The 26,784-nt window shown below is 44.3% G+C and overlaps 1 protein-coding gene across 1 annotated transcript in view; it reads right to left on the reverse strand.

Annotated features, from left to right (window-relative positions):
• The window catches only part of BACE2 (beta-secretase 2), a 52,304-nt gene extending 44,996 nt beyond the window's left edge, over positions 1–7,308 (reverse strand). Inside the window, exon 1 of the mRNA XM_071566612.1 lies at positions 6,904–7,308. Coding sequence (XP_071422713.1) covers positions 6,904–7,215 — 312 coding nt within the window. The 5' untranslated portion in view covers positions 7,216–7,308. The remainder of the gene's footprint in view (positions 1–6,903) is intronic.
• Between the last annotated feature and the right edge of the window lie 19,476 nt (positions 7,309–26,784).

Consider the following 26,784-nt stretch of genomic DNA (forward strand, 5'->3'; position numbering starts at 1 on the left):
GTTTCCCAAGCTCCTTGGTGAGGCTCCTGGGCGGTTCTAGGCTGCTGCATCCTTTGGTGCACAGGGCACGCAGATGCTGCCGTAGCAAACCCAAAATGCAGGGCTGATGCAGGTGTGCAGAAGGTACTGCCAGTGGCAGAGGAGTTTGCTTTGTGTTACAAGTCACCAGGAAAAGCACAGTGGGTTGCTCATCCGGAGGTCTTTGTCTCAACTAGACTGTTACCAACCAAAGTGAGCTGGTTTCTACTCCCTTGATTCTCCAACAGGCCATCCAGTCGCACTGGTGGCTGTGATGGAGGCACGTGCAGAGGAGACAGGCAGGCAGCCAACTTGCTATTCAAAAACAAAATGGGGAGTTCACGTGCAAAAACATTGAAAATAAAATATGTTTTAGTTCTGGGCTACTTTAAATTGGAGGTCACTGTGTTAAGAAGAGACAAATTCAAATGTAAAACCTTTGATATGGTATCTGGTTTTGCTTCATGAGCTCGAACTTACAGAGCCAACCCAGACTGAAAAGCAGCAAGACCTATGACAGGCCCACCAATGGCAGGATAAAACATTTCCTTTTCTGAGGCAGCTGAGTGCTGCCTCCTTTACTTTGAAAATTTGATCTCAAGTCCTAATCTGGGCTGAAACAGAAGCAACAAGTTCCTCCACTTATTGACACAAGTGTATGTATGATTACACATTATATTTTACAGCCAGTAAGAAAGGGGAGAGAGGCCTGTCCCACTCACACTGAAGAGGCCCAAGTGCAAGAGTGTGCCATTGTATCATTTTCCTTTTCCAAATGAAGTTATACCTGACAATGATCAGATAACTTTCCAGGTCAGACTTGTTTCACCTACAGTAAGTGAGAAAATTTCAACAATAATAATATGTGGAGGCAATGTAATAGCTAACGTGTCCTCGCATACTTGAAGTCGTAAGTGCCCTTCAAGAAAATGAAGACCTCTACAAAGTGTAGGAGTTTTTAAATCTGTCTTGCCAGACACTATCCCTAGAGCTCATAGCCCTGTGGTGAGAGGGGAGGAAAAAGGAAAAAATAAAAACAAACAAGAAGAACAAGATTCCTTCCTTAATAATTCAAATCATCCAAACACATGGAAATTGCATATGGGCTTTCTTTTGTCCACTGGTTCATTTTCATCTAATTTCTAGTCCAAATCCCCAACTCATTTACTCTTTAATCAGGCAAAACAGTTGTTTGCTTACCCTCTGTTTTCCTGTTTCCAAATTTAACTGATGCCTTTGCCTTGATAGGGAATGAAATGCAAGGAGTGGTAAAAACTCCTGTGAGCCTGACATCTCTTGCCACCACCTCTGCTCCTCACAACAGCTCTTCTGCCCTGACCCACCAGGATCTGAATGCACGATTGCTACAGCCAGAGACTCTGGATAACAAAGCTTCCTTTATTTCTCTGAAGAGGAGAAACCACCTTTAAAGAAGCAGTTAGGGGTGTTCTAATCCAACTGACCCTGGGAAAGGAACACATCCTGAAGAACCACAGTGAGCTTCTTCCATTTAGTGTCACCCTGTGCACAGACATCACAGCCCACCTACACAAACAGCAGGACAAAGCCTTGCTACAAAACACTCCCAGTGCTATACCCTGCTCAGGACAGCTGTATTGGAATTAGTACTCATGTTTTGTGTTATTTCTATAGTACAAGCTCTAATACCCCCATGCAGTTCCTTTTGCCAGGGTTAATTTTGGATGGAAGGAGGTTCCAGAATGCAAATTTGTAAAGGCAGGGACTTTTCTCTCCAACCTAGAGAGAACACAGTGTGTTTATTTGCTTTCTTTGGTAAAAAATACATCACCCCCCACCAAGCCACAGACATTCATATATTAGTCCTGAATTATGACTGCCAAGTCCTTGTCCTTTGTATTTTGCAAGCATCCAATGACAACAACCCAAATCTACTCATCATTTAATAACAGGAATATTTTGCATTTCAATAGTACTTCCATTAGATGGATATGGAGGGATTTTGACACTCCCACCTCAAAATACTCCAATGCTTCTCAACCCTTCCTTTTTTCAGCTTTCATAAAGAATTCAAAAATACAGATAAAATATCCAGGTAATTATTAATAAAACCCCAACCAAACAAAAAGACAGAAAGAGGCTTGAGATGGATCTTGTCTTCTGATGTTTGAATGGAGAGAGACCATGTTTTGCAAACTTCTTGTATCTAGAAACACAGTAACCCCTTTTCAGCAAAATCAAGGAAGCAGAGCTCAGTTTCTTGGGGAATACCACAGATCCAGAAATCAGGCCCTTAACACCTAATATAGCACAACTAGTGAAGCAGTGAAATTACAAGGGCAGTTGAATCTTCCCTCACAATCTCCATTCCATCCAACACTCAGGAAATAAGAGCTATCACCAATTAAGGAGGAATGGCTGCAAGTTCAGACCTTGCTAATGTGTGTGTTCATCACCTTCAAAATACAAAGCCATAAATTCTGAGAGTCCATAACACACTTGAGGTACTTAATACACATCCTTCCTTATCCTTCATTTCTTTAATAGCTGGAAGAAAGTGAAGGAGAGATAACCTCCCACCAATTATATGGGAAGTGGAGTTTGTGTTTCCCAGCGAAGGCTATTAGACCCAACATCCACAATGACCTTAAAACTTCAGAGCAAGTTTACAGAACAGCTTTTTGCTCACCTCCTGCACAGAACAAACTGCCAATAGGAAAAACAGCAGATAAATTCTCTTCATGCATAGAATGAAAAACTGACACTAAAAAAAAAGGAGCTGTGGCATTCAGAGCACAACTCAGAGCCCACCATGGTTTCAATGCCTGCTAATCAGACCACAACTATGTGATCTCACCTCTCAGGGGGAACATGCCCGGCCTCTCTTCACAATGAAGCTGCAGGAATAACATCCACCTGGTCTCAACAAAAACACAATCTGGAAGTGCAGTGCGATCAGCAGGGCTACCACTACTTCATACCATGAGGACTAACACAAGAGGCAAGATGAGGCAATGGTACTTTCCTTGCAAACATTTAATGCAGTCCAGATGGACTTCAAGAAAGCTGTGAAGAACATGGGGTTTTTTTTAAGGGTTTGACTATTCTTTTGGTCAAAGGCTTGTAGGAGAAACAAAATTAATATGAAGAGAACTGCAATGAAGATAGCAAAAAAACCTAAAAGATCTTTGATTCCATTTCTCACAGTGCTTATAATCTCAGGGTAGGGAAAATAATAAAAGATAGAGCAAAGGAATTTCATCAGATTATTTAAAGAAATAACTAAGAACAGTGCACACAGTTCATATTGGGCTCCTGCCACCTCTTATTTAAATGTGGAATTGGAAGAAGTGCACCTATATAGGCAGGTATAAAGTACATAATCCATCAGAAGTAGGACACATAGTAACACATTCATGAAATAAGGGACAAATACATCACATCCTTCAATACAATACACCTTTTTCACCTTTCACATAATTCTTAAGTAGGTCTACATGTGAATAAATAGGAATTAGTGGGAGTAATGACATTTGACACCACCTGGCAGCTGGTCTGGAGGTTTGATACGATTAGGAAGGATACTGTATTGTAAAACTGTAAATGATCAGAAACACTTTGGCTGCAAACACTTTGCAAAACTGGATTGACTGCGCTGAAGTTTCCTGTCTTGGAAATAAAATAAATTTGACTTCACACAGCTGCTCTATTTTTGTACCGTCAGAACAAGTGTTTCAGAACTGCCATTGTGAATAGCAGTTCTGTGCTGTGTTTATCTGCTACATGACAAATCAGAATTGGAACAAAAGCCAAAAAGGATGCCTTAAATGACCTGAAAAACTAAATTCTGTCGTAGTAGCTTCCTTCCAAGAACAGAAATTAAAAAAGGAAAATTTCTAAAAAATGCAGCTGAGCAGTAAAGCAAGCTCAGTAGTGCCGAGGTCTGTCGCAAATGTTCATTCCCCATCCTGGCACAGCAGCTTCCAGCACTTGACACACACACTTGCAAAGTTACCAAGTGCCAACACCATTGTAACCACGGCATTAAGTCTGGTGCCTCTTCTCACAGCCTGCTATTTGGTCATGGTCCACTACTGCCTTGTGTGTATTTACCCATCCCCTCTCTGCAGGGCTGTCTGGAGCAGCTCTGCCATCCACCTTTGTGCTCCGACAGCGCAGAAGCAAAGCCGTGCTGCTCTGCTGCTCTTCACTGCCAGTATCCTTCTTCCTCCTTGGCAAAATGTCAGGGCAGCCTTATCTGCTGCATGGGTTTGGCAGTGCTGGGACAGGCCTGGGTGAGGAAGGGAGTTATCTTGGGAAGTCCCGTGCTGGACAGGTGCAAGAGCAAAGGAGTTATAGAATGCCCTGGGTTGAAAGGAATCTTAAAGATCTTCCAGTTCCAACCCCCCTGCTATGGGCAGGGACAACTTCCACTAACCACCACCACCAGGATGCTCCAAGCCCTGTCCAGCCTAGTCTTGAGTTCATTTCTAGGGATGGGGCATCTGCAACTTCTCTGGGCAACCTGTTCCAGTGCCCCATCACCCTCACAGCAAAGAACTTCTTCCCAGCATCTGATCTGTTTCAGTTTAAAGCATTCCACCATCCTGTCACTACACTGTGTTGTAAAAAGTCCCTCTCCATCTTTCCTGTAGGCTCCCTTCAGGCACTGGAAGGTGTCCAAGCAGCACTTTACACTGCAGCTTCTGACGTGAAGCAAAGCCAGGTTGGGAGGAGCATTTAAATCTGTAAGAGACATCTCTCCTTTTCTACATGATCGCGCACACCCCACTCCAACTCCAGAAACTACTTGCCCAAGGAGCTTAACACAATTCCAATGCTTGGCAGTATCCAGACACTCGCTTTTAGCATGTGAAGGATTCAAATATCACCAGTAGCAGCTTTGTAGCTTTATACTATTCATTGCAAAGCAAAAAACCCACAGTACATTTGTGATCTTTGTGAGTCTTCCAGTTTCAGGCAGGGAACAGGATAACAAATTCTTCCTCATCAAAAGTAAAGAATAAATTTTAACTGCACTCTACTGAGTCACTACACACCAAGATCTGATTTTGGAAACACAAGTGCATTTATAACCTTACTTACAACCTCAGTGGGCCTACTCGCGAATAAAAAACCCACATGTGCTAAACACCAGTAACTGCCTTTTAAATAATTAACTCTCCAAGAACTCAGAACCAGTTCAAAATAGTAAAAGCTTTGCAATCACATTCAAAGGTTTTTTTTTTTCCTTCAGGTGGAAAAAAAAAGTCAGAGGTAAATTTAGCTGAAGTCTTACATCACCTGTAACACAAGTAATAGGAGCTGTTAAGTGTAAGTGAAGCCTCTGGGTGTACTGAGGGCAGCACATTTCTCCCTCTAAACCTCCACTCATATTATTAAAAGCCTGTCACATTTTACCTTCTCCATTTCTTCCAATTTCAGAATCCCCCTAGACACATAAGGAGATGATACACTTGATAGTCACTTTTTCAACCTAAAATGATGTTTTTTCATTTAAGACATACTGAATTGGATGATTAGTCCAATCAAACCTGGTGTCTTGATTCTGGCAGAAACCGATACTGAATGTTTGAATGTTCCCTGAAGTAACAAAGCACTCACAATGCCACAGGAACAGAACTACTCAAATATGCAGCGCTCAACACAGAGCAAAAATTACTTCATGGCCTCTGTGGTTATCAGGACACACCTTGATAGGTCAGACCTAGTTAGCTTTTGTTTCTTTAACTCCACCTATTGATCACACCAGACTTTCTCAATACATGTATTGATCTCAGTGTGATACATTTTGATGAGAGTGAGGATGTGGCCAACCCTCTTATATTAGAGGTGCAAAAAGAGAAAGAGTTGACAGATGTCCAAAAATGTTATGACAGCTGAACACTTCCTGTTGGCTGGGCATTTTGGCATTCATTGGCTTTTTATTACGTAGAGGAGTTAAGCAGAAGGATTTTTTCTAATTTTTTTTTGTGTGTGTGTACACTGGGAACAGAGGGACCGAAACTCCTGAAGCAAACACCAAGTTCTGAAGGAAAGCCTCGAGGACTCTCAGGAAATTAATCCCCACTCAGCTGACTAGTCATCCCCACCAGCAGCCCAGCACCGCTCCCCCTGGGATCTCATGACACAGATGAAAGAGCAACTACACCGCAAAAAAACGGAAAACTTCAGCCACACTGGTGGATACTGACGGGGAAGATTCAAGGCAGCACGGTCTATTCGAAAACAATATTCAGAACACAAACGTTCTTTGCGCTGTTAATGAGTAACACATGGATTCCCGACAGAAGGGGCTGCTTTTGTCCAGCCAGCACTTAGTTTAGCAGGAAGATTTCGAGTGATTCTCCCGGGAGCACCAGGAATATCCACCAAAGCACCCAATCACGATGCAAAGCAGCTTAAAAAAAGCAAAGAATCAAAAAAACACCCCCTGTCTCCAAAACAGGGTCATTTCGGAGCAACTCGTTTCGGATCCAAACACCGTGACACAGCCTAAAATCGGGGACCACATGCGCAGGATTTCCCGAGCAGTCACCGGGCCGGGGCAGGATGGGGCAGCCGAGGCTGGGCAGCCAGGGCTCGGGAGGACGGGTGGGGATGCGCCTCCATCCCTCCCTCTTTCTTTCCCGGTCCTTGGAAACTCGCTGCTTCTGCTGCTGCTGCTGCCGCCGCTCCCCCGCGCCGAGCACCGGCACCGTCTCTCGGGAACGGGGGAGGGAAAGAGGGAAGGAGGGAGGCGCCAGCACTGAGCACCGGGAGAAAGTTGCGTTTGGGTTGGGAGGGGAGGCCGCAGATTCGCTCCCACCCAGAAGTTTGGCCCCGTCCTCTCCTCCCGTCCAACCCCACCCCAAGCCCGCATCCCCCAGCCCGCTCCTCTCCTACCGCCTGCGGCGGGGTCCCGATCAGCATCTCCAGGTAGTAGCCGCGGCCGGAGTCGCCCTGAAGGTTCTCCACCATGGCTAAAAAGTTGAGGGTACCGCCGGGATCCGAAGCCAGGGCCAAGCCGTCCGTGCCCTCCGCGGGGTCCTGCTGCCCGCTGCCGCCCCGCGGCCGCAGCACCACCGGGGCGGACGAGGACCCGGCGGGAGCAGCGGGACGGGACACGCGGAGCGGCAGCGAGAAGAAAGCCCGGCAGAGCCCCGTGGTGCCGGCCAGGAGCAGAAGGAATCCGGGAGCCGCCAGCGGCGTCCCCATCCCGGCGGCAGCGCGGGGGGCCGGGGGACGCTTCCCAACTGCAGCGGCTCCGGCCGGAGGCAGCGCCCGCCTCGCTGCCAGACTGGAGCAGCCGAGGGGGGAGGAGGAGGAGGAGGAGGAAGGAGAAGGGAGCGGCTTACCCACGCCCCGGCTTCATCTCCCCCTCCCCCGAAGCGAGCTCCTCCTCGCGTTCCTCCCGCACGGCCCCCGGGCAGCCGAAGCGCTCCGAGCTCCGGGGGTCGTGCGGTAAAGTTGCTCCGATCCAGCGCCCGCAGGAGAAACTTCGTGGCTCGGCTCGGGTCAGCCCAGCCCAGCTTAGCCCAGCTCAGCCCGGCCCGTAGCCCCGCTTAACCGAGCGTGATGGCACGGTGGGGAGAAAAGTTTCCGAAAGCGCTAAAGGGAGAGCGGCAGAGCGGGGATCCGCGCCAGGGGCGACCGGGTCTCCGGGCTGCGGCGGCATCCCAGGGCTCGCTTCAGGACCCCGCGGGAGCAGAGGCTGTGTTGGGAAAGGAGGATGTGGAGGTGGCAATGCGGGGTCACTCGGGGATGCGGGTGTGCCGAGTGTGAGGAGCGGGCGTGTGGAAATTCCTCCGCTGCCCTGGCAGGAGCAAAGTGTGCCAAGCCGGCTACTTGTGAGAAAGCCTGCGAGGCTGTGGATGGCTTCATCATGCATGGAGTTAATAACGGCAGTCGAGTGCGGCCTTTTGAAAGATGGGAACACTTAGGATGGAATTAGTCTCTGCGTCTCTGGAGTAATGACAGCGGCAGATAGATCGCTGGATGGAGCAGAGAGCCCAAAAGCCTTGAAATACAACACTGGATAAGCTCAGCAGTCACTTTGTGGTTGTTTCTGACCCTTCCCCCCATCCTCTGTAGCAGATAAAGTTGAAAATTACCCAACCTTAGTCATGTGTACTCTTGGTGTCCGCTGATTAATTTGCTGTCCTAGGCAAATTAACCACCTGGTCGCTCCTTGTGTGTAAATTTGTGCCAAGCTGCATGAACTAAGATCCCTCCCCTACCATAGTAAACAGAAGGAGCTCCCTCCCTTCCTTAAACTGAAATACTCCTCCCCAAGATTTCCAGGTGTTTCACAGGTGTTAAATGAGGTTTCACTAGGAGGTAGACAGTAGTGGTGTTCATTCCCAGGAAGGCTGAGCAGAGTATTTGCTGGAAGGATTCTCAGGTGAGGCTGTTAATCATGGCCATTGTCAGAGTTGCTTGCAGAGGATAATCCTTACAAAAAAAAAAGGGAGCCCACCTTCACTTGCTGAAGGAAAGAAAGGTGTTTTACTTTTTTTCGCTGATGCTTTCAGTATTCTGGCCCTGTCATTTAAAATCGGGAGCCCTTGCACTCACTTCATAGGTACTCCCTTAGATCAGTTCAGTGTGTCTGGTGCAACTGGATGCTTTTCCCCTAAATCCATGGCAGAAGAAGGATTGGCCCCTGTCCTGTCTGGTGGAATTCTCTACAGGGAGGAAAGTGATGCAGGGAGGTGGGAAGCCTGCAAGGACCTTGGCCTGGCTGGGGAATAGAGGAGAGGGCATAGATGAAGCCTGCTCTCAAGAGGTTATTGTACTTGTGGGAAACTACACATCTTAGTAAAAGGTGAAATTGTGTGGAGTTCCCCTGCTGCACAATGCCTTCTATTGGCTTGACAAGTAGGAATGAGAAATGTTGCAGTCCTGGTATGTCTAGTCTCACCTACTCCAGACAGAGGGGAGATGCTGCTGTGGGCTGATGGCAGCTGAACACCTGAGGGAGTGGCAGCTCGGCTCACACAGAGAGGTTATCTGCGGGGTGCTACAGTAATGGCTTTTCCTAATGTAGCTGGGATGGTGAGAGGTTACACTGTAGGGCCTGTGTGGTCAGAGCTGAAGCTGCAGGGGAATTAAAATGCTTGGGGCTCTTCATGGCTGAGTTGAAAACTGGAGAAATGCCCCCACCCCTTTGGAAAAGGAAATGTAAAAAGTAATCAGGAGTATAATGGAACACCCCCTCAGAGTGGTAGGGATGTATTTATAACAGTCAGCAGCTATATGCATTTTGTTTTAATTCTTTTACAGTACAGTAAGTCTTCCCCCTTGCTGCTGTTGCTAAGATACGCTACCACACTTCTGGCTAAAGCAATTCCAGTCAGAGAAGTGTATAGTTTTCGGAGCATAGAAGATACAGCATAGCCTTTAAGTGTTTCAGAGAAAACTTGTCTTTTTTCATACTGCTTGGTAAAAGTTCTTCTCGTCCTGTTTTGCACAGACCGAGGTAAGTCTTGTAGTAACTGTGCATCAGGCAGCTCCTGCGTATGAGATGGGGTGTGTGTGTGACCTTTCTGTCCTCCCATCTCACCATCATAGCAGGGCTCCCACTCCTCCGACAGACAGCGTATTGTGAGGTTTCTGCCTTGTCTCCTCTGCTGCTTTATTTACTTAAGTATCTGATAAGGCTTAGTACAGGTGAGAAGTTTCCGGTGCGTTTCTGAGTGATGGCGGGAATGGGTCTTAAAGGAGCAGTGTGAACATCTGCTTGGGAAAGAAGATATTAAAAAGTCCTCCCAGAGAGCCAAATGTAACTACAACCAAAGTGTTCCTCGGAGGGGAGTCATCTGTATGCAGTGAATGCCACAGTCAATGTGCACATTTGAGTTTTATGTACAACATGCAGAAAATAAATGAAATGCCAGAAATAGACACAAGTGTGTTTGTATGCCTTGTATTCTACAATATTTGGTGAATCTTGTTTTTCTCTATTTTTATGATTCCAAATATGTGTTCTTTGAGTAAATAATAAAAAAACCTTTAAACATCAGCCCCTGTGAATAGGTCTTTTCTTTAAGAAAAGTCAATTGCCCACATATAACTTTTCAGGTATATCGACTTTGATCCAACTCTGCATTAATTAAATAAATTAATGATGGTGACGTGGTGCTTTAAACATTGAGCCACTTGACAGTGAATTAATGTTTGTCTCTATAAACAAAACTTTCCACCAACATTTATGAATACAGAGCATTATAAAAATTCAAATGACAAGATATATGAACTCAGTCAGAAGGACAGTTGCTAAGTGGAGATGTTAAATCAGGACTGTTGAGAAAACAAGCAGGAATGGAGAAGGCGTCTGAAGATGCAGAGGAAGTGCTGGAGCTGCTCCGAGCATAGGAACTCTGTGTGGCTAAAAAGAGATCCTCTCCTTCCCAAAGAGGAAGCTATTAGGGGATTGCTCAGATCAAAGTGATTCTCTGCTGTGCTTCTGAAGGAGTCAGGCTGACCTTTGCTATTGTTATGCAATGATAAGGGCAGATGGACACAAAGACTTCTATTCCAAAATTGCTTTGTCTACTCTCTGTGTTCCTACTGTTAACCTAATCAATGCATCAGTTTTAAGCAGACTGATTGCTCTTTACTGCTAATTGCACACCGGTACTGAATGAAACCCAGCTGGACCTGCAGTGTACAAACTTACTTTGCAGAATTTGGTAGCCCTGGGAAAGGGGAGATTCTGTTCTTCTGGACCTAACTGGGAAAAGGTCTTCTCTGTCTCTGGTTGTTTTGCAATCAATTTTTTCATGTTTTGGGTATAATCCACTGAAATGTTGCTGGTAAATGACAGAAGAGTAAACAGTAAAGTGGCAGCAGAGGCCACAAGGTTTGGCTCTATGGTGTGTCTGCCAAGGCTGTTTTCCTTTGAAGGCCATGAACAAAACAGCTGCCCTGAGGAACAAGAAATGTCCCACCAAAGAGAGCTATTCCAGCGGTGCTACCAGGGCAATATGCTGTCTCCTGTGCCAAAGTGAGGGCATGGACAGTTCTGAGACTTGTGTAATGACCAAGCATATGCACCATGTATAGAGCTCATGCAGAATGAATCTTGTGGCTGAAGACTGTGTGGTTGGGGGAGTAAGTGGAAATGTTCATCAGCCTCCATCTCTGTATTTTGGGTGGAGAATCTGTGAGTAGGGGTGTCTTCTTTGTTCACTGTGCAATGAGTTTTCTGAATTATGATAAATCCCTCTGGCAGGTGTTGAGGAGCCAGCTGTCTTCTGTCAAAGCTCCATTAGAAACAAGCACATCATCATCCTTATTTGCCATTGAAGGCATGAGAGCATTGGTGGAGCCTGGCTGAGTTGATTTCAAAAGTCTTCTCAAGACAAGTGTTTTTTGGTGGAGGCTGTCACACCATCGGGTACTGAGGTCCCTATTTTGCAGCTTCTGTGTAGCCAAGTCCTTTGCCCCAGCAAGATTTCATGGCATGTAAGTTTATCTCCATTTGGAGCATGGGGCCCTTTCTTCTAAAGAAATCTCCACACCCCAGTATTTTCTTTCTCTCTTGGGTCTTCAAGTCCACATATACAACATCCTCTCCTTTATCTTACCTCATGCAAGTGCGAGATCCTGCACCTGAATCAGGACAACCTCTGTTATTAATCCAGGCTGAGGGATGAACAGGTTGAGAACAGCCCTGTCAAGATGGAGTTGGAGGTGCTGGTGGATGAGAGGCTGGACATTCCCTGGCCATGGGCTCTGGCAGCCCAACAACCAACCACGTCCTGGGCTGCATCACAAGCAGTGTGGGCAGCAGGGGAAATGGGGATTCTGTCTCTTCACTCTGGTGAGACCCCACCTGCAGAGCTGCCTCCAGCCCTGAGGTCCTAACAAGGAAGGACATGGAGCTCTTGGGCCACGTCCAGAGGAGGCAATAGGATAATCAGAGGGATGGTGCAGTTCTGCAGTGAGGAAAGGCTGAGGGAATTGGGATTGTTCAGCCTGGAGAAGAGAAGGCTTAGAGGTGATCTAATTGTGGCCTTCCAAGAAAGACTGAGAGATACTTTCTTCAAGGGTGTGTAGTGACAGGACAAGGGGGAATGGATTCCAACTGAAAGAGAGTAGATTTATATTAGATGTTAGGAAGAAATTCATGGCTATGAGGGTGGCAACAGGCCGTGAGGCACTGGACAGGTTGACCAAAGGAGCTGAGGCGGCCCCATCCCTGGGAATTTCAAGACCATGTTGGACAGGGCTTGGAGCAACTCAGTTTATGGAAGGTGACCCTGCCTGTGGCAGAGGAGTTGGAACTGTATGATCTTTAAGGTCCATTCTAACCCAAGCCATTCTATGATTCTGTGATCACTTTTTCTCTTGCAAAGTGACGTGTCACTAATCAAAGGAAAGGGATGCAAAAACCTGCTTATCCTGGAGGTAGAGCAGAGGGGCTGTGCAGAAGCCACCATTCCTCCTTTGTGGAAAAGAGTAGGAGCAAAGGGAGGAGAGGCAGAAACACAGCTGCAGGTCCAAGTGTCTCTAAGGGCTTGCTCAGGCCCCACAGACTCAAAGGGCAGCACAGAGCAGAGGTCAAGGGAAGGGTCATGGACATCCTGTTGCTACAGTGCCATCAATATATTTAGTATTGTGTTTGTTTTGACTGTTTACCACCTTCTGTTTGAATCTTGCTAGTGGAGGGTCAGGTGTGTAACTCATTGTTTAAGCTTCTGCCTCACATCTGAGGCAGCCTGCAGAGTTCTTGATAAGTGCATTGACCACTCTCAGAAAAGTGTTATTTCTCCTCAGAAAGTTCTGCAGGCTTCCCCAGCTCTATTCTCTAGCTGGCACCATGGCAAAAATAATTTGTGGGTTAGACCTTAAAATGATCCAATATCGACCTTCTGATTCCAGACCTTCCTACACCACAAACAGCCATGGTTATAAATTTATAAACTATGAAAAATTAAACAGGCAGTGAACTATAATAGGGATTTAAAAACAACACATTGAGAGCTGGCACATACTGCTGAGATTACTCAGATATAAACGTGTGGGGCTACAATCCACTTGCCCAGAACTGGTAGACCATTTATTGTTGATAGTAGGAATAGCTTGTTGCTGAATGTTCAGGAAACTAGTCAGCTTGGTTAAGACTTTCCAGAAGTGTTTAGATCTCCACAGTGTTTACTGGGAAGTGGAGGACATGGAATAGAGAGTCTTTGTGGAAGTCTGGGCACCAGTCATTTTGGGGACCTAAATGCCTTGAATGGGTTTTGTTCCAACCTACCTGTGATCCAGATGTTCAATAAGGAGATTACAGGTGTGCTTCTGGCTGCACCCCACTTAAACACTGCCATCAGGAATGTTTTTAAAATAAGTTTGTCATTTCATAGAGCTGTGAGTCTTTATTTCTGCCCGTTCTTGGAGAGACAGGAATTTTGTGATGGACCACGTTGTTTGGACAGCCAACCTTAAGCTGGGAAGTTGTCTGTCTTCATTTCCTTTGTGATAGACTGCATAACCACTCCAGCCTGGAAAGTTCAAGAAATAAAGGAGCTCACCCATGGCAAAACTAGTTCCTGCAACCTGTCTTTATAACTTGCTGGGGTTTTTGGTCCATGTTTCTTTATCACCCTGATGCTGCCCCTAACAGAGCCTCTGAAGACTGGATGCAGCAGGTAAACTTTGCCCTAATCTACAAACATCTGCAGTTTCCTGAACTTGGGCTCCTCAACCCACTGACTGCCAGATGGACATAGAGCTTCCTTCCTTGTCTCTCTCCTGGACCAATAAATTTCTGTATTCCAGTTTAGATATGCTGCTGTAGTAAATAAAATCTGAAATGCTGAAGGCTCAGCGTGAACCACAGACTTCAGACCAAGTGTCTGAGTGATACTCGGATGAAGGAGAATTTAGAGGGGCAACCTTGGTACATGTAATTACTAGCATTAATTAAAGATTTTTCTTAAAACCTGTCCTTTGTTTTGATAAAAGATTACTTGCAGTCTGACAGTGAGCTCTTCATGTTTTATTTTTGACTTTTTAGTCTTGAAATGGTACTTTGTTTATAAATTTTACCTTTTTTTTTTTTGTCCAAAATAGTAACAGAGAAACACTGGAAAAAAATTGTTACAATGGTTCCAGTGACCTTGATCTAAATAACCTACTTTGTATTGCATTTCTTTCTTATTAATAAAAAAAATCACAAAAAAAGCCTCTAAACTTGAGCTCCGTTTTTCCAAAATTCTTAGAAAGGTTGAAGTTTTTCTGTTCATGCATGTGAAGACAAACATGAGCATGAAAAATGAAGATGTTACCAGCAAAGCAGTCCACAAGCACTGAAATATTCTTGGCACCTAAGCCATGGGGAAAACCTGATGCATCTAAGAGAGGTTTACAAAGCATCTATCAGCTTTGTAAAATAAGGACTTTTTGTTATCCTTCTGGGCCTCTGGAGATCTCTGAAATGCTTTATTGGGCTGGAGAAAGGTGAAATGGAATTGTGCCTTACAGAATGAACTGCAATGGCAACTGTAATGCTGGTTCATGATGTACCAGGGTATATTTAGCCTTTTGAGTGTGCTAATGATAAGCTCAAAATGCTACATAAAGCTCACACATACTTTTAAAAAGTGTTAATGAACTGTTTTCAGCTGTGAATATTGAAATTTCTGCAGGATAGAGCTGAAAAATGGTTTAGGTTCTTTAAGGTTAAATAAGTCAATTAGTAAAAGGACTGTTATCCTACAGTCACCTGGTAATGACAGTAGATTAAATGGCCCAGAAAAAAAAGTGTCTAAGGCAAAAGACTCAGACCCCTTTCTAAACAAACTAACAAACAAAAAAGTAAAATCTGTGATCTTGGAAAGTTTATGTTATTAATGTGTAAAATTTTACATGCCTTTTCACTTCAATTTTTCTCTGTCTTCCCAGTTCATTATTCCTCATCAGATACAGACTTAGAGGTCTTCTCATAATTTATGTCTCCAGCCATTTGTTTCAAGAAACCCAACAATGAGAATAGCTGTGCTTGCCTTTTGGAATTCGTTGTTTGCAGGAAACAGTGCATCAGAGAGGCTGTTCCAGAGGTGCAGCCTCTCCCAGGCAGGCAGCCAAAAGAGTCAGAGTCTGAAAACAAAGCTTAAAAAACTTGAGGTGATTCTTCCCTCATTTGTAATAGAGCCCACTGAAGTAAGGTAGATTGATATGCTGCTTATAAGGGCAAGATCTAGGAATTTTCCTTCAATTTGTCTTTTCTTCTTAATAGTTTATACTATTTCTTATGTTGGACATCAGAAATACATTACTTGGGCCTGGTTTTGTGACTTCTGATGATAATGCCCAGAACCTCAAATTGCCTAACTTAGAGACTGGAGTCTTTTGGGCTGAAGATCTGCCAGAGGCTCATCCTGTTTTCTGCAAGTTTTTTTCCTGGCCTTTCTGAGAAATACACTGGAGAAAAGCATATTGTGCTGCAGTTTTTTTTAAAAAATCAGTTCATTTTGGGTATTTATGTTTGAGAAGAAGGTCTGGACTGTCCAGGTACTAAAAAATGAAGACTTAAAAGGAAACTTGTCTGTCTATGAGTATATGGGAGATATATATAATGAAGTATATATATACATATATGTATAAAAACTATATATATGAGATATAGGTAATAAACCAAAATGTGGGCATAGTCATTTTCCTATAAAAATCAGTTTACATGGAATCAACAGCAACTCATCTAGCAGCTAATTTCTTTCCAGGGGCCCTTTTTCTTCAAGCACATTCCATCTCCTTGCTGGTCTTCACCTGCAGGTTGGAGGGCACTGTTTGGTCCCGGTGTGGGGCTTGATAAGACTTTCCTTGGAGCTACTGCTCTTGTCTTAAATACAGAGAAGGAGATCTCAGAAGTGACAAGAGGCTCTCAGGAGAGTGCAGGCAGGAAGGCAGCTGAAGTGGAGCAGGACATGGCCTGGCATGCACAGGGGTGGATAGAAGAGCTGTGACAGCACAAAGAGAAATGGACCTGCACAGTGATGTGACTTGGAGGAGAAAAAAGGGTGTGTTGCAATGACAGGGACAGGCTGACAGAGCAGGGGAACGATGGTAGATTTAAAGCACTTCCCACCCAATGAGGATGTGAGTGCATGAATCCAATATGCCTCAGATGCAGTGCTTTGTTAACTATGACTTTCCATACAGGAATACGTTCTGTCTTGTTTTGAGAGAGAGTAAACCCTCTGGATTCTCAGGGGCCATTTCCTTCTTAGTCTCTGTTGGACAAGCTTATTGACTGCATTTTAATGCCTTCTGAGGAACCACACAAAAAAGCCCCCTCATGGATTCACCTTCTACTCTGGTCCCCATGGCAAAGGTTTAGGTGCTATTGCTTTTAAATATGAATTTCAGCTTACAGTACTGATAATCCTATTAGTTTATTTAGGAAATGAAAAAATAAGAAATAGACGTTGACTCAGTGTTGGAGATAATCTCCTTTATTAGGCTTGTATGAGAATACATGTTTTAAAGAGAAAAAGCATTCAAGAATGGCTGTTTCACCTTTCTAGGGTCTCATGTATGCTGAATTACCATATTTTGTCCCTGTAAAAGTACTAAATAAGTTTTTGGTTGCCTCATATTAGCAATACTCTTATGTATCCCTGTACTCTATTAACACTCAGGTAAATCTGATCCATTGATAACAAAAGAGAGCTCCAAGTTTGGGTTGGCTCCACTACGTATAAGCAGGCTCTGCTTTAAATAGTTCATACTAACCATTTGGATTTGAAGGAAAGTTGGCAGAAATGCCTTCTGCCAGGTGACCTTTGCAAATGTGTCTGCTGCTGCTACATGTAGTACCTAAGAAGATGGTGTTTACTGCACTGGTTCTCTCCTGGGACCTGGGAAAGAGGACACAGAAGCTCTTTGAGGCTTGGCAGAAGATAATCAGAGATGTCACTCTCCACTCCATTCCTGCCAAGTGCAATTAGAACTTTTGCTGGGGAGAAAATCATTTAAATCTTAGAAGGGAATTTGAGACACATGTGAAATGCTTCATTATCAGCAGCTGATTCTGTAAACAGAATGGAGATACAAGTAATAGAGTAGAATTTGTTTTTCTTGCAATGAATACAAGGTATAAAGTGTTTATTGACTTAAAAAGAAGAACTGAACAAACAGAATAAAGAAGAAAGCATTCATGGCTGCTTTGAAGGAAAGAATGTTTTTATTTCATACTTTGAAGAAATTGTTCAAGTAGTTCAGCCGTGTAAAAATGTGACCCCTCTAATGCTGCCAAGGGCAGTGAGATCAGGGATAATCTGCTGAGGAAATGCAGCTCACGCAAGCCAAAAGCAGAGTTTTAAACTTACAACACTCATTTTTCCAAGAGTGAAGCATGTGCAGAAGGGGTTCTTTGCTTGCTGAAGGATCCCATCACCTGTTTTGAAGAACATTCTTTCTGCTCATTCCTGTGGGTGTCTGGATGTGTGGGACAGTCTGACGTAGCTTCTCCCTCTGTGCTCCCTTGTCTTCCCAGTTAAAAGCTTCCTATAAGAGTAAAGGAAAACAATATAAAAATTACATTTAATCTTGTATTCTTCTTCTTCTAAAAGAATTGCAGGATAACTGGCCTAAAAAGTGTAGACCAAACTGCTGCATTGCAGCACCATTACATGGTGCAGGGATACCTTCCACTAGACCAAGTTGCTCAGAGCCCCATCCAACCTGGCCTTGAACAACTTCTGGCATGGGAAGCCCACAGCTACTCTGGGCAACCTCTTCCAGTGTCTCAGCATCCTCAAAGGAAAGAATTTCTACCTAATACCTAATATAAACCTACACCCTTTCAATCTGAAGCCATTTGTGGGGCTGTACAGAAAAGAATGCTCTTGTTATTATTGTGGTGATGGATGATGTGCACATGCCAGGCCCATCATGGTTCTGAGGGTGTGTAACTTGCTCCTCATATTCACGAGGTACCACAGTGCCCTTGTAAACTGCTGGATACACTCTCTGACTCCCAGTTTCTGCTGGAAAATCTTGCCAGTTTTTCCTCAGCGTGTTAGAATGGATGGAGGTCATTTCCTCCTTACCAGCCCCTTGCTGCTCAGTGTTACCAGGTCTGTGTGGGGCTGTGAGTGCTGAAGGGCAGTGCCCGAAGGAAGAATTCTGTTACACAGGTGGTTGTATGGTCCTCACCTCAACATGGGAGAGATGAAGTCTCATAGAGCTTGTCTTTATAATTAGAGCGAGAGATACCACCTCCAACACTCTGCTTCTCCTAAAATGTCATTGACTTCTTGTTCTTGGAATATTATAATATCTCTTTTTGGTATTCCTGTTGTGGAAAACTCTGGTGTAATTGCTCAGTAGTCCCTCGCAGTTCCAAATATAAAGTCCTATTTAAAACAATCTGCTTGAGAGGGTCTGAGTGGTTCTCTGCAATGAGGGGGTACCTCTGGCCATGCCTGGGTTTGGGCTTTCAGGTTTCCTGGGAAAGAGTGGGTGTACACCTTAAGTGCACCAGTGAGGCCACACCTCAAGTGCTTTGTCCAGTTCTGGGCCCATCACTGCAAGAAAGACACTGAGGAGCTGCAGCATGTCCAGGGAAGGCAATGGAGCTGGGGAAGGGTTTAGAGAGTCAGTCATATGAGGAGTGGCTGTGGGAGCTGGTGGGGCTCAGTCTGGAGCAAAGGAGGTTCAGAGGAGACCTTATTCTCTCTACAACTCCCTGAAAGAAGGTTGTATCCAGCCTCTCCTCCCAGGCAACCAGCAACAAGACAAGAGGAAATGGGCTCAAGCTGCACCAGGAGAGGTTCAGGCTGGACATCAGAAAGAAGTCCTTCACTGAAAGGGTTGTCAAGCATTGAGACACCTGCCCAGGGAGGTGGTGGAGTCCCTATCCCTGGACATGTTCAAGAAAAGACTGGATGTGGCAGTCAATGCTCTGGGCTGGGTGACAAGGTAGGGATCAGGCACAGGTTGGATTTGATGGGCTGGGAGGTCTTTTCCAACCTGAATGATTCTGTGATTCCTCCTTCTCCATATATTTCTTTGTAAGCTTAAAATGGTTTCCTACCATATGAGCTGGCATCCACATTTTTTAAGGTAATAAAATTGCTTTCTAAAGCATCTTTCTATACTGCAGGCAACACACTGGTGGAGTATTTACATCTTCTTCTCATCCTTGCCCTGTAACTTATTTTGGCTGTAGTCACTGAGCACTTCCATTCTCTTGTTTCCAAAGGCTCCCCTAGAGCTGCTTGTGCTGTAGCTGACATCTATAAGGTCGAAATATCAGTTTGCTTGAGTGGGCAGTGCTGCTGTAGCTGTTGGAGCAGAGAAGAATGGTGGTGCTCTACTTCTCTGCACGTCAGACTTTGTTCCTTCACCCTGCTATGCTACTGCTTTTCCCCTTCTGGAAAGAGAACCTCAGAAATAAGTTAGTGGAATTTAGCAAGTTAGAAGTGTACCAAATTAGAAAGAAATGCTGCAGGAAAGAAATGTACCCTCTAATGATAATCCTGAAGCATTAAGGGCTGAGCTGCTTTGTAGAAATTGCCCTTCAATGGCTTTGCTCTGTGTCATTCTGCTGCCAGACATCCTTGCTTTGCTCAGCAATCTTCTCACCAGTACTGTGTTTGACCCAACAGTTTGTTTCCTTCTTCTTTATCACAGTACTGGGGTTTCAGTTCACTTTCTTTCCAGCCTGACTGCTCATATTCTTAGCAGTTTGGAGGCACTTCTTTTAGCAACGTGCTCAGGGTATTGTTTTGGTCCCTGTGTTATCTTTATATTTACCCTATCAGCAGCAGTTTTGCTCCTGGCCAGTGATATTGGTATGCTCACAGCACCCAGGTATGTTCCTTCTTTCTTGTCTGTTCACATACTCATCAATAATTCTGTTTCTACCTCCCTTATCTCCCTCTTGGAGAGATACAACTTCTTTAAAGATAACAAAAAACAGAAATTCTTTTCTTCCCCTCTGATTCCCACCATTCATCTTTCTTCTCTCACTAGCAAAATTTGTGTCATTTTTGTTGTTATTGCCAAGAAAACACCTCTTTAAAAAACAGTGGTGCTCATCTCGCCCACACTATCAAAACAGGCTTGTTTATTTTTAAGCACAGTTCGTGGCAATTCTTAATTCTGGTTCAGTTTTTAAGCCCTTCCATGTGTCTTTATTTTGTGCCTCAACATCAGCCTTATTATCTATGCCAATGTCTTCATTTCCCTACACACCCTCTGCACTCTCCTAAAGCTGATGCAAATCAGACTAGTTTTTCACTTTTTTCTGTTCCTCATGATCCCCATTTTTTCTGAAGATGACCTACTGTAGCCTGATATTCTCACCTTATGCTTATTGTGGCTTTTCTGTTTATTTTTCTCAGCTCCCTCAGAACCTGCCAATTCACTTTTTTTTTTTTTGGTTTAGCATCCTTTGCTCATTCCTTGCTCTTTCTCCATCACGCTTTTCTCATTTTGTTCTTTGGAATTTTTTTATTAACTCCTTTCCCTTCTTGTTTGTTTCCATAGTTTAAAGCCCTTCGTAAAAGGACTTTCTGTGTTTTTCTACTTAATCCCAAGCATACTGTCTCTCATGGATCAGCATTGCTTGTTTTCTGTACCAGGCTATATTACCCTGGAAGATATTGAGCTTGCCTGATGTTTTTATGTTTTTGTTGTTGTTTTTTTTCCTTTTTATAATCCTCCTCCAAGTGTCATATTGGAAGCTGTTACAATGGGTATGTTTCTTTTATTTCCAGCTTCATTGCTATTCTGTTTCTGCTCAAAACTGGTGTAATTTTAAGACTCTCATTTTCCAGAAAGACAAAACCATAAGAAGCCTTCTTTTGAAAGGAATTGAAGGTATGGGAATTCACAGGCATCTTCTTCAGAGCCTAAAAAAAAAATACTGCATTGGGCAATCCAACTGTGGAAGGCAAAGGAAAACTTTGGAGAGGGTTCAAGGCCTAGCTCAGTGTAACACTTTGGGCTGCAGACAGTTTCTTGGCTTTTTTTTCATCCTATGCATTTTCGTCCCATGTGCCAAATCCACTTGGTTACAGGTTTCAGACGTGCTGAATGAGCCACAACGAGAAGGAAAAAGGCTACAAAATTGTGCTTTATGGGTGGCTGCGAGCCTGGAGGCAGAACCCAACTGTGAAAGCCAAAGGAAAATGCTTCTGGTTGAGTGATTCACTGTGTTGTTTAGGGGCCTGATTTCATCTCATGTCTCTCTGAATTTGATATAATACTCAGCTCCTGCAGACTGATACTTTTGGTGCAAGTCTCCTCTTTCACTGACACCCCCCCCCCCCCCATTATCTATTCTTATCTATTCTTTACATCTGTAGGGGAAAGAACATTTGATGTGACTATGTCTGAAAGATTCATAAACCAGAACGTGGTTGTCGTTTGAAGTCTTTTAAAATTTTTTAAAAAATCATACTGTGATTTTTAAATCCATCTTCTTGATTTGAGGGACAGGTGATTTGTCATTTGCCACCACAATCAGAATACAAATACCACTCATTCCTACCAGAGGTGGGGAAAATGTGGAAAGATCAATTCCTTCAGTAGGCCTCTGTAATAAGATGGGTAGTGAGGCAAAGGAGTATTTCTGTGGGAAAATCACTGAAGCAGCTGGATTTATGTGCTACAATTACTGGGGGAAAAGGCCCCATCACGTACAAACTGAGTCTGGAGTGGGTTTATGCCTCTGTTTCAGAGGTGTGAAGCTTGGAGGTGTGTAAAAAAGATCTCAGGCTCTTTAAAGACCTGGAAGGATGGCTGTGCAAGCCAGTGATGCACAACTGCAGGGATTTGGATCAGGCATTTGATTTCCTCTCTGGCTTATAGGAACTGGCATAGGAAGAGGGGGAGAAAGATAATGCTTAGAGAAAGGGAAAGGTTATGCTTTGGGCAAAGGAAGCCTGAGGAATCCCAGACATTGCACAGACCTGCCCTGGACTTTTTAAGAGGGGAGGTATGGACAGGTAAGGGAGTCAAATAAGGGCTGGACAGGAGGTTTCTCATTAGGGTGTCATGATGCTCCCTGTCCTGGAAGGTGAGACCAGCCTGTGGCCACTTTCAATACATTACTAAAGCAGTGGGTTCTGCTCAGGGGCTCTGATAGTGCATTTACTGCTGCTTCCTTGGCACCTCAGGGGTCTGCTTAGGTGCAGAAATGGCTCAGACAATGCAGGGGAATTCTTTAGCTTGAATGTCACACCACAGAGCTGTACTGATTCCTCAGCCAGCCTGTGTAGGTGCTGCTGTGCTGGGGAACTCTGTTCAGTGGTCCCCTGAAAGATACAGACAGATCTGAAACTATTATAGACAGATCTGAAACTATTATAGACAGATCTGAAACTATGAGATGGATTCAGATTGATGAAACTGGTCTGACTGCTGGAACTCAACATGTGGACCTTTTTGTGTCTCCTGCACTGCAGGGTGTTGTATTGTCTGCACTCCCAAAATAGCTCTGGAAGGAATTGTTCTCCAGAGAAAAAGGCTCTGAAGTGTAGTTTCTTCCAGGCCATGAAAAAGCATTCATGCCAGCTCACAGCTGGGCTATATTAGCAATAAATCATAGGAATTGGCAGGTAGTCCATCAGAATGGTCCAATTTGGGCTTAAGAGGTGGTAGAAAGAGATTTTCACATGCTTCCCACCTACCTGCAGGAGCAAGGGAATATTTGCTTTGAAGTACTTTCATGTGTCTCTGGGCAAAAGTCACAGTGTGACACTGTCATGTCAACAGTGGCTTCTTATTTTCCTCATTGTTTTTTTACACAGACATATTTAAAGGCCACAATTTTAGGCATCTCAGTCCAAACTGTGATCCTGAGGACCTTGTGCTTGTTACTGTCTAAACTTGGAGACAGTGAGGGTTTTTTGTTTTCTCTCCTCCTCTCCCCTGGCATTTTACTTCCCTGATAAACTTGAATGAATGTCTCTGCATACATAGAGACACCATCACTTCAGTATCATAGAACCATGGAAAAATCTGGTTGGAAAGGGCTTCTGGAGGTTACAGAGATCAGGTTTCTACTTGCAGTGATTGTATTCCTGACACTTGGTCCACTTTGGCTCTACCCAGCCAACACCTCCTGTAAACCTCTGAGGATGGAGAATCCATGCTCTCCCTGGACAGTGTGTTCCAGTGCTGTGCTACACCCTGCCATGGAGGAAATATTTCCTGTTGTCCAGCCTGAACCTCACCAAATGTAGCTTGTGGATTTTGCCTCTTGTGCAGAGAAAGGTTTGGCTCTGTCATCTTTCTGTGTTTGAAGCTGTCATGAGCTGCTGTGAGACCTGCCCTCAGCCTCCTGCCTGCAAAGCCAGAGCCCAACTCCTCTCAGCTCATCATGAGTCTTGTGTTTGTGGACTCTGACCTATCTGATAGCCCTCTGCCAGTCCCTCTTCTGCCAGAGCCCTGTTGAACTGGGTTCCCACAGCCATCCACAGTCTGTTCCAGGTGTGATACCACCTGTGCTCACCACACCAGGAGAGCATCTTCCTTGCATATGTTGTCCATGTTTCTCCAAATGTGGCCTGGTATGGAGTTTGCTGCATGCACAGGGCAAGTTTTGGTGTTGGCTTATTCAGCCTGGTGTCCACCATCACCCCAAACCCTTTTGAGCCCTTTTCAGTTGCTTCCCAGTCTGTCCTGATACGTGGAGTTGTTTCCTCTGAGCCAAAAAATTTTGGGCTTCTTGTTGAATGCCAAGAGGTTTCTGCTGGCCCAGTCCTCTGGATTCAGGCTCTACCATCCCGCATGTCAGCTGCTCCCCTTTTCCTGATAGTCAGATCACCTTTCCTGACTGTCACAATTTTGCACAGATGGTAGACAGGGACCTTGCTGTCATATCAGCCAGGACTTGCAGCACTCTTTGGGAAATTCTGCAGGTCTAGATAAGCTTTTCTGTATAATTTTCAACCACTTTCCCACAGCTGTCTTCTTCCACACTGTGTGGTAAACACAGAGGAACTAAAAAGACTTTAAATTTGAAGACTAAGGGAAAAAAAACCATTGAAAACATTGCCACTTTTTGCACTGCCCATCTGTGTGCCTGCACTGAGGTAGAATCATAGAATCAGAATCAGTTGGGTTGGAAAAGACCTCCGAGATCGTCCAGTCCAACCTTTGGTCCAACTCCAGTCCCTTTTACCAGATCATGGCACTCAGTGCCACGTCCAATCTCAGTTTAAAAACCTCCAGGGATGGTGAATCCACCACCTGTCTGTGCATGTACAGTGGGGTTGTTCACAGAGGGTTGTTACTGTAAACTACCAATAGTGATTTAAAGAAGAATACCTTTCATTGCACCAAATTGGCCCTGTTTGTAGCACTCAGAACTGTCTTAGCTGAGGTGCAGCGTGTTCTGTCTGAAAATGTCACTGAAAACATCTCAGACAGCCTTCACTGGGGTGAAACAATCATGCTCTACGGCTCCATCTAAGGCAAAAGAAGGTGCATCAGTGTTAAGTCCTTTCCTCAAGGATTTGTATGGTTTCAGAACACAGTAGTGCTGATGAAATGAGCATGGCTCAGCTGGTACATGGCATTTGTCAAAGTGCAATGTGATATAACTTTAGAGTACTTTGGAGGGGGCTGCACAAAAGTCATGTGGTGGGAGACAGACTCGTCATCATACTCAGGACATTTGTTTTGTTCAGGGTATTTGTATTCCCATGAAGGCAGGGACAGCAGAAACATGTGAGACTGCAATCCTTCCTTGTTTTACATCTACTGCCAGGTAATGAACCAAAGAAGAGCTGACCAGGCCAGTCTTAGAATCACAGAATCACAGAATGGTTTGAGTTGGAAGGGACCTTAAAGATCATCCAGTTCCAACTCCCCTGCCATGGTCAGGAAACCTTTCACTAGGTCAGGTTGCTCCAAGCCCCATCTAACTTGGTCTTGAACACTTCCAGGGTTGGGGCATCCACAACTTCACTAAACAATCAGTTCTAGTGCCCCACCACCCTCACAGTAAAGAATCCCTTCCTAATAACTAACCTAAATTTCCCCTCTTTAGGTTTGAACCCATTACTGCTTGTCCTATCACTACAGTTCCTGATAGAGTCCCTTGCTTCTATCATTTAAAGCAAGAGTTAATCAAATTGCTTGAGAGATCAGAAGAATTTGATGCAAGTGGACCAGAACCGCAGGACAAAATCATGCACCTGCATGAGAACCTTAAACATGGTGCTTGTATAACTTAGTAACGAGTTCAGATTAAAAGATTATGAAACAAACTTTTTTTTTTTCCCCCCTCAAGCTCTTTCTCACTTCAAAGAATGAGAAGTTTCTTTACAAGAATGAAAGGCAGTGAATTCACAACAAACAGTCAGACCACAAGTGCTTTGTGCAGTAGTGACCTGCTGCAGGCAACAGAGAAGAAGGGCTCATTTCCTCCTGGAGCAGGAACTGTGGAAGTGCACTGGACTGTGAGCCTTTTGAGCTCAGAGCCTGGCAAACATCCACCCAATGCCTGGCTTAAGCTGGAGCAGTTTTGGGGAAGATTTAGTTACCTGTTAGATCCCTTGGACCTTTGTAGCTGTGGAAAGGAGAAAGAGGGTGGATCTACAAGCCACGTACTCCCTATTGTGTCCCACGTGTCACCATCATCTCAATGGACTTTCCTTCAGCAGGGATTGGGAGAAATGCCAACAAAAGGCCATTGTGTTGGCTTTTCCTGGTGGAAAATGAGCCTTGTGCAAAGCCTCATGTTGCCTTGTGCTATTTCTTCCTTTCCACAACATCAAAAGGTTTATGTGCATGCTAAAAATACAGCTGGGAGTAGAGCTGATGGTTCAGCACACAAGTTTAACATGCAGAATTCAGCTCTCAAGAAGTGCTTTCAGTCACAGAACTATACTAGCAGTTGAATATGGTGTGGGTTTCACTTTTTCCTTGGAAATATCTGAGGCTTAGTATTGTCCTAAATGCTGGACTTTGAATCACAACTCTTCTATTTTTGTCCATGTGCAACTACTGTGTGAAGGTAACACTTCCATCTCTTTACTAATTAAAACTTCCCTGATTTAATAAATGCCCTGCAAGTCCTCTGTGGGGGTATTTGTTTCAAGGCAATGTTGTGATGATTTGCACTGCCAAGCTCTCTCACCTCTAGGTGACAAATGCAGCAGACCCTCATTATTCATTGTCATCCATGCACATGAAAAGAAGTTGTTTTGAAATATCTGGTAGTTTTCATGCCTTTACGCATAAAATAATAAGGAATAATGGTCCAGAAAGTAAAAATACTGATTGCTGTGAAAATACCTTTTGCTGTTCATGAACTGTTTATAAACTGTATGTGGATTCTGCAGATCTGTTCAGTGGATAATATAGATGAACAATTGTCAGTTTACATGTTCAAACTATCTAGTTGGACTATTTGCCCTCCCTGATTTATTGCTGGTTGTGTGGCTACATAGTTGTTCATGGGCTGAAGGACAGACTTCTAAGCAGTAGAATACTGAATAGCAAATATTTGTGCTGCTGCATTGAAAAACTCAATTATGTGCAGGCATTTTGCAGAGAATAGGTATTTTTCAAGCATTCACATGAATCAAAAAGCTATTCACTGGAATGTTTATGAACTTCAAAGCAGGGGTACATGAACAGAAAAGAGCATAAGAGTGCTGCAGAATTCAAAGAGACTTTCTTAAACATCACTTGGCTGTGCCAGCCTCTGGGCCAAGTGTCAATGCTGTTTCTCTGCTTACTATTTATTATTCTGGTGATACATGCACTGAACATTTGGGATGGCAAAGTGTTCTAAGTTTCTGTTTTTCTTAAAAT

This window comes from Pithys albifrons, chromosome 1 (genome assembly GCF_047495875.1).
Source record: "Pithys albifrons albifrons isolate INPA30051 chromosome 1, PitAlb_v1, whole genome shotgun sequence".
NCBI lineage: Eukaryota > Metazoa > Chordata > Aves > Passeriformes > Thamnophilidae > Pithys > Pithys albifrons.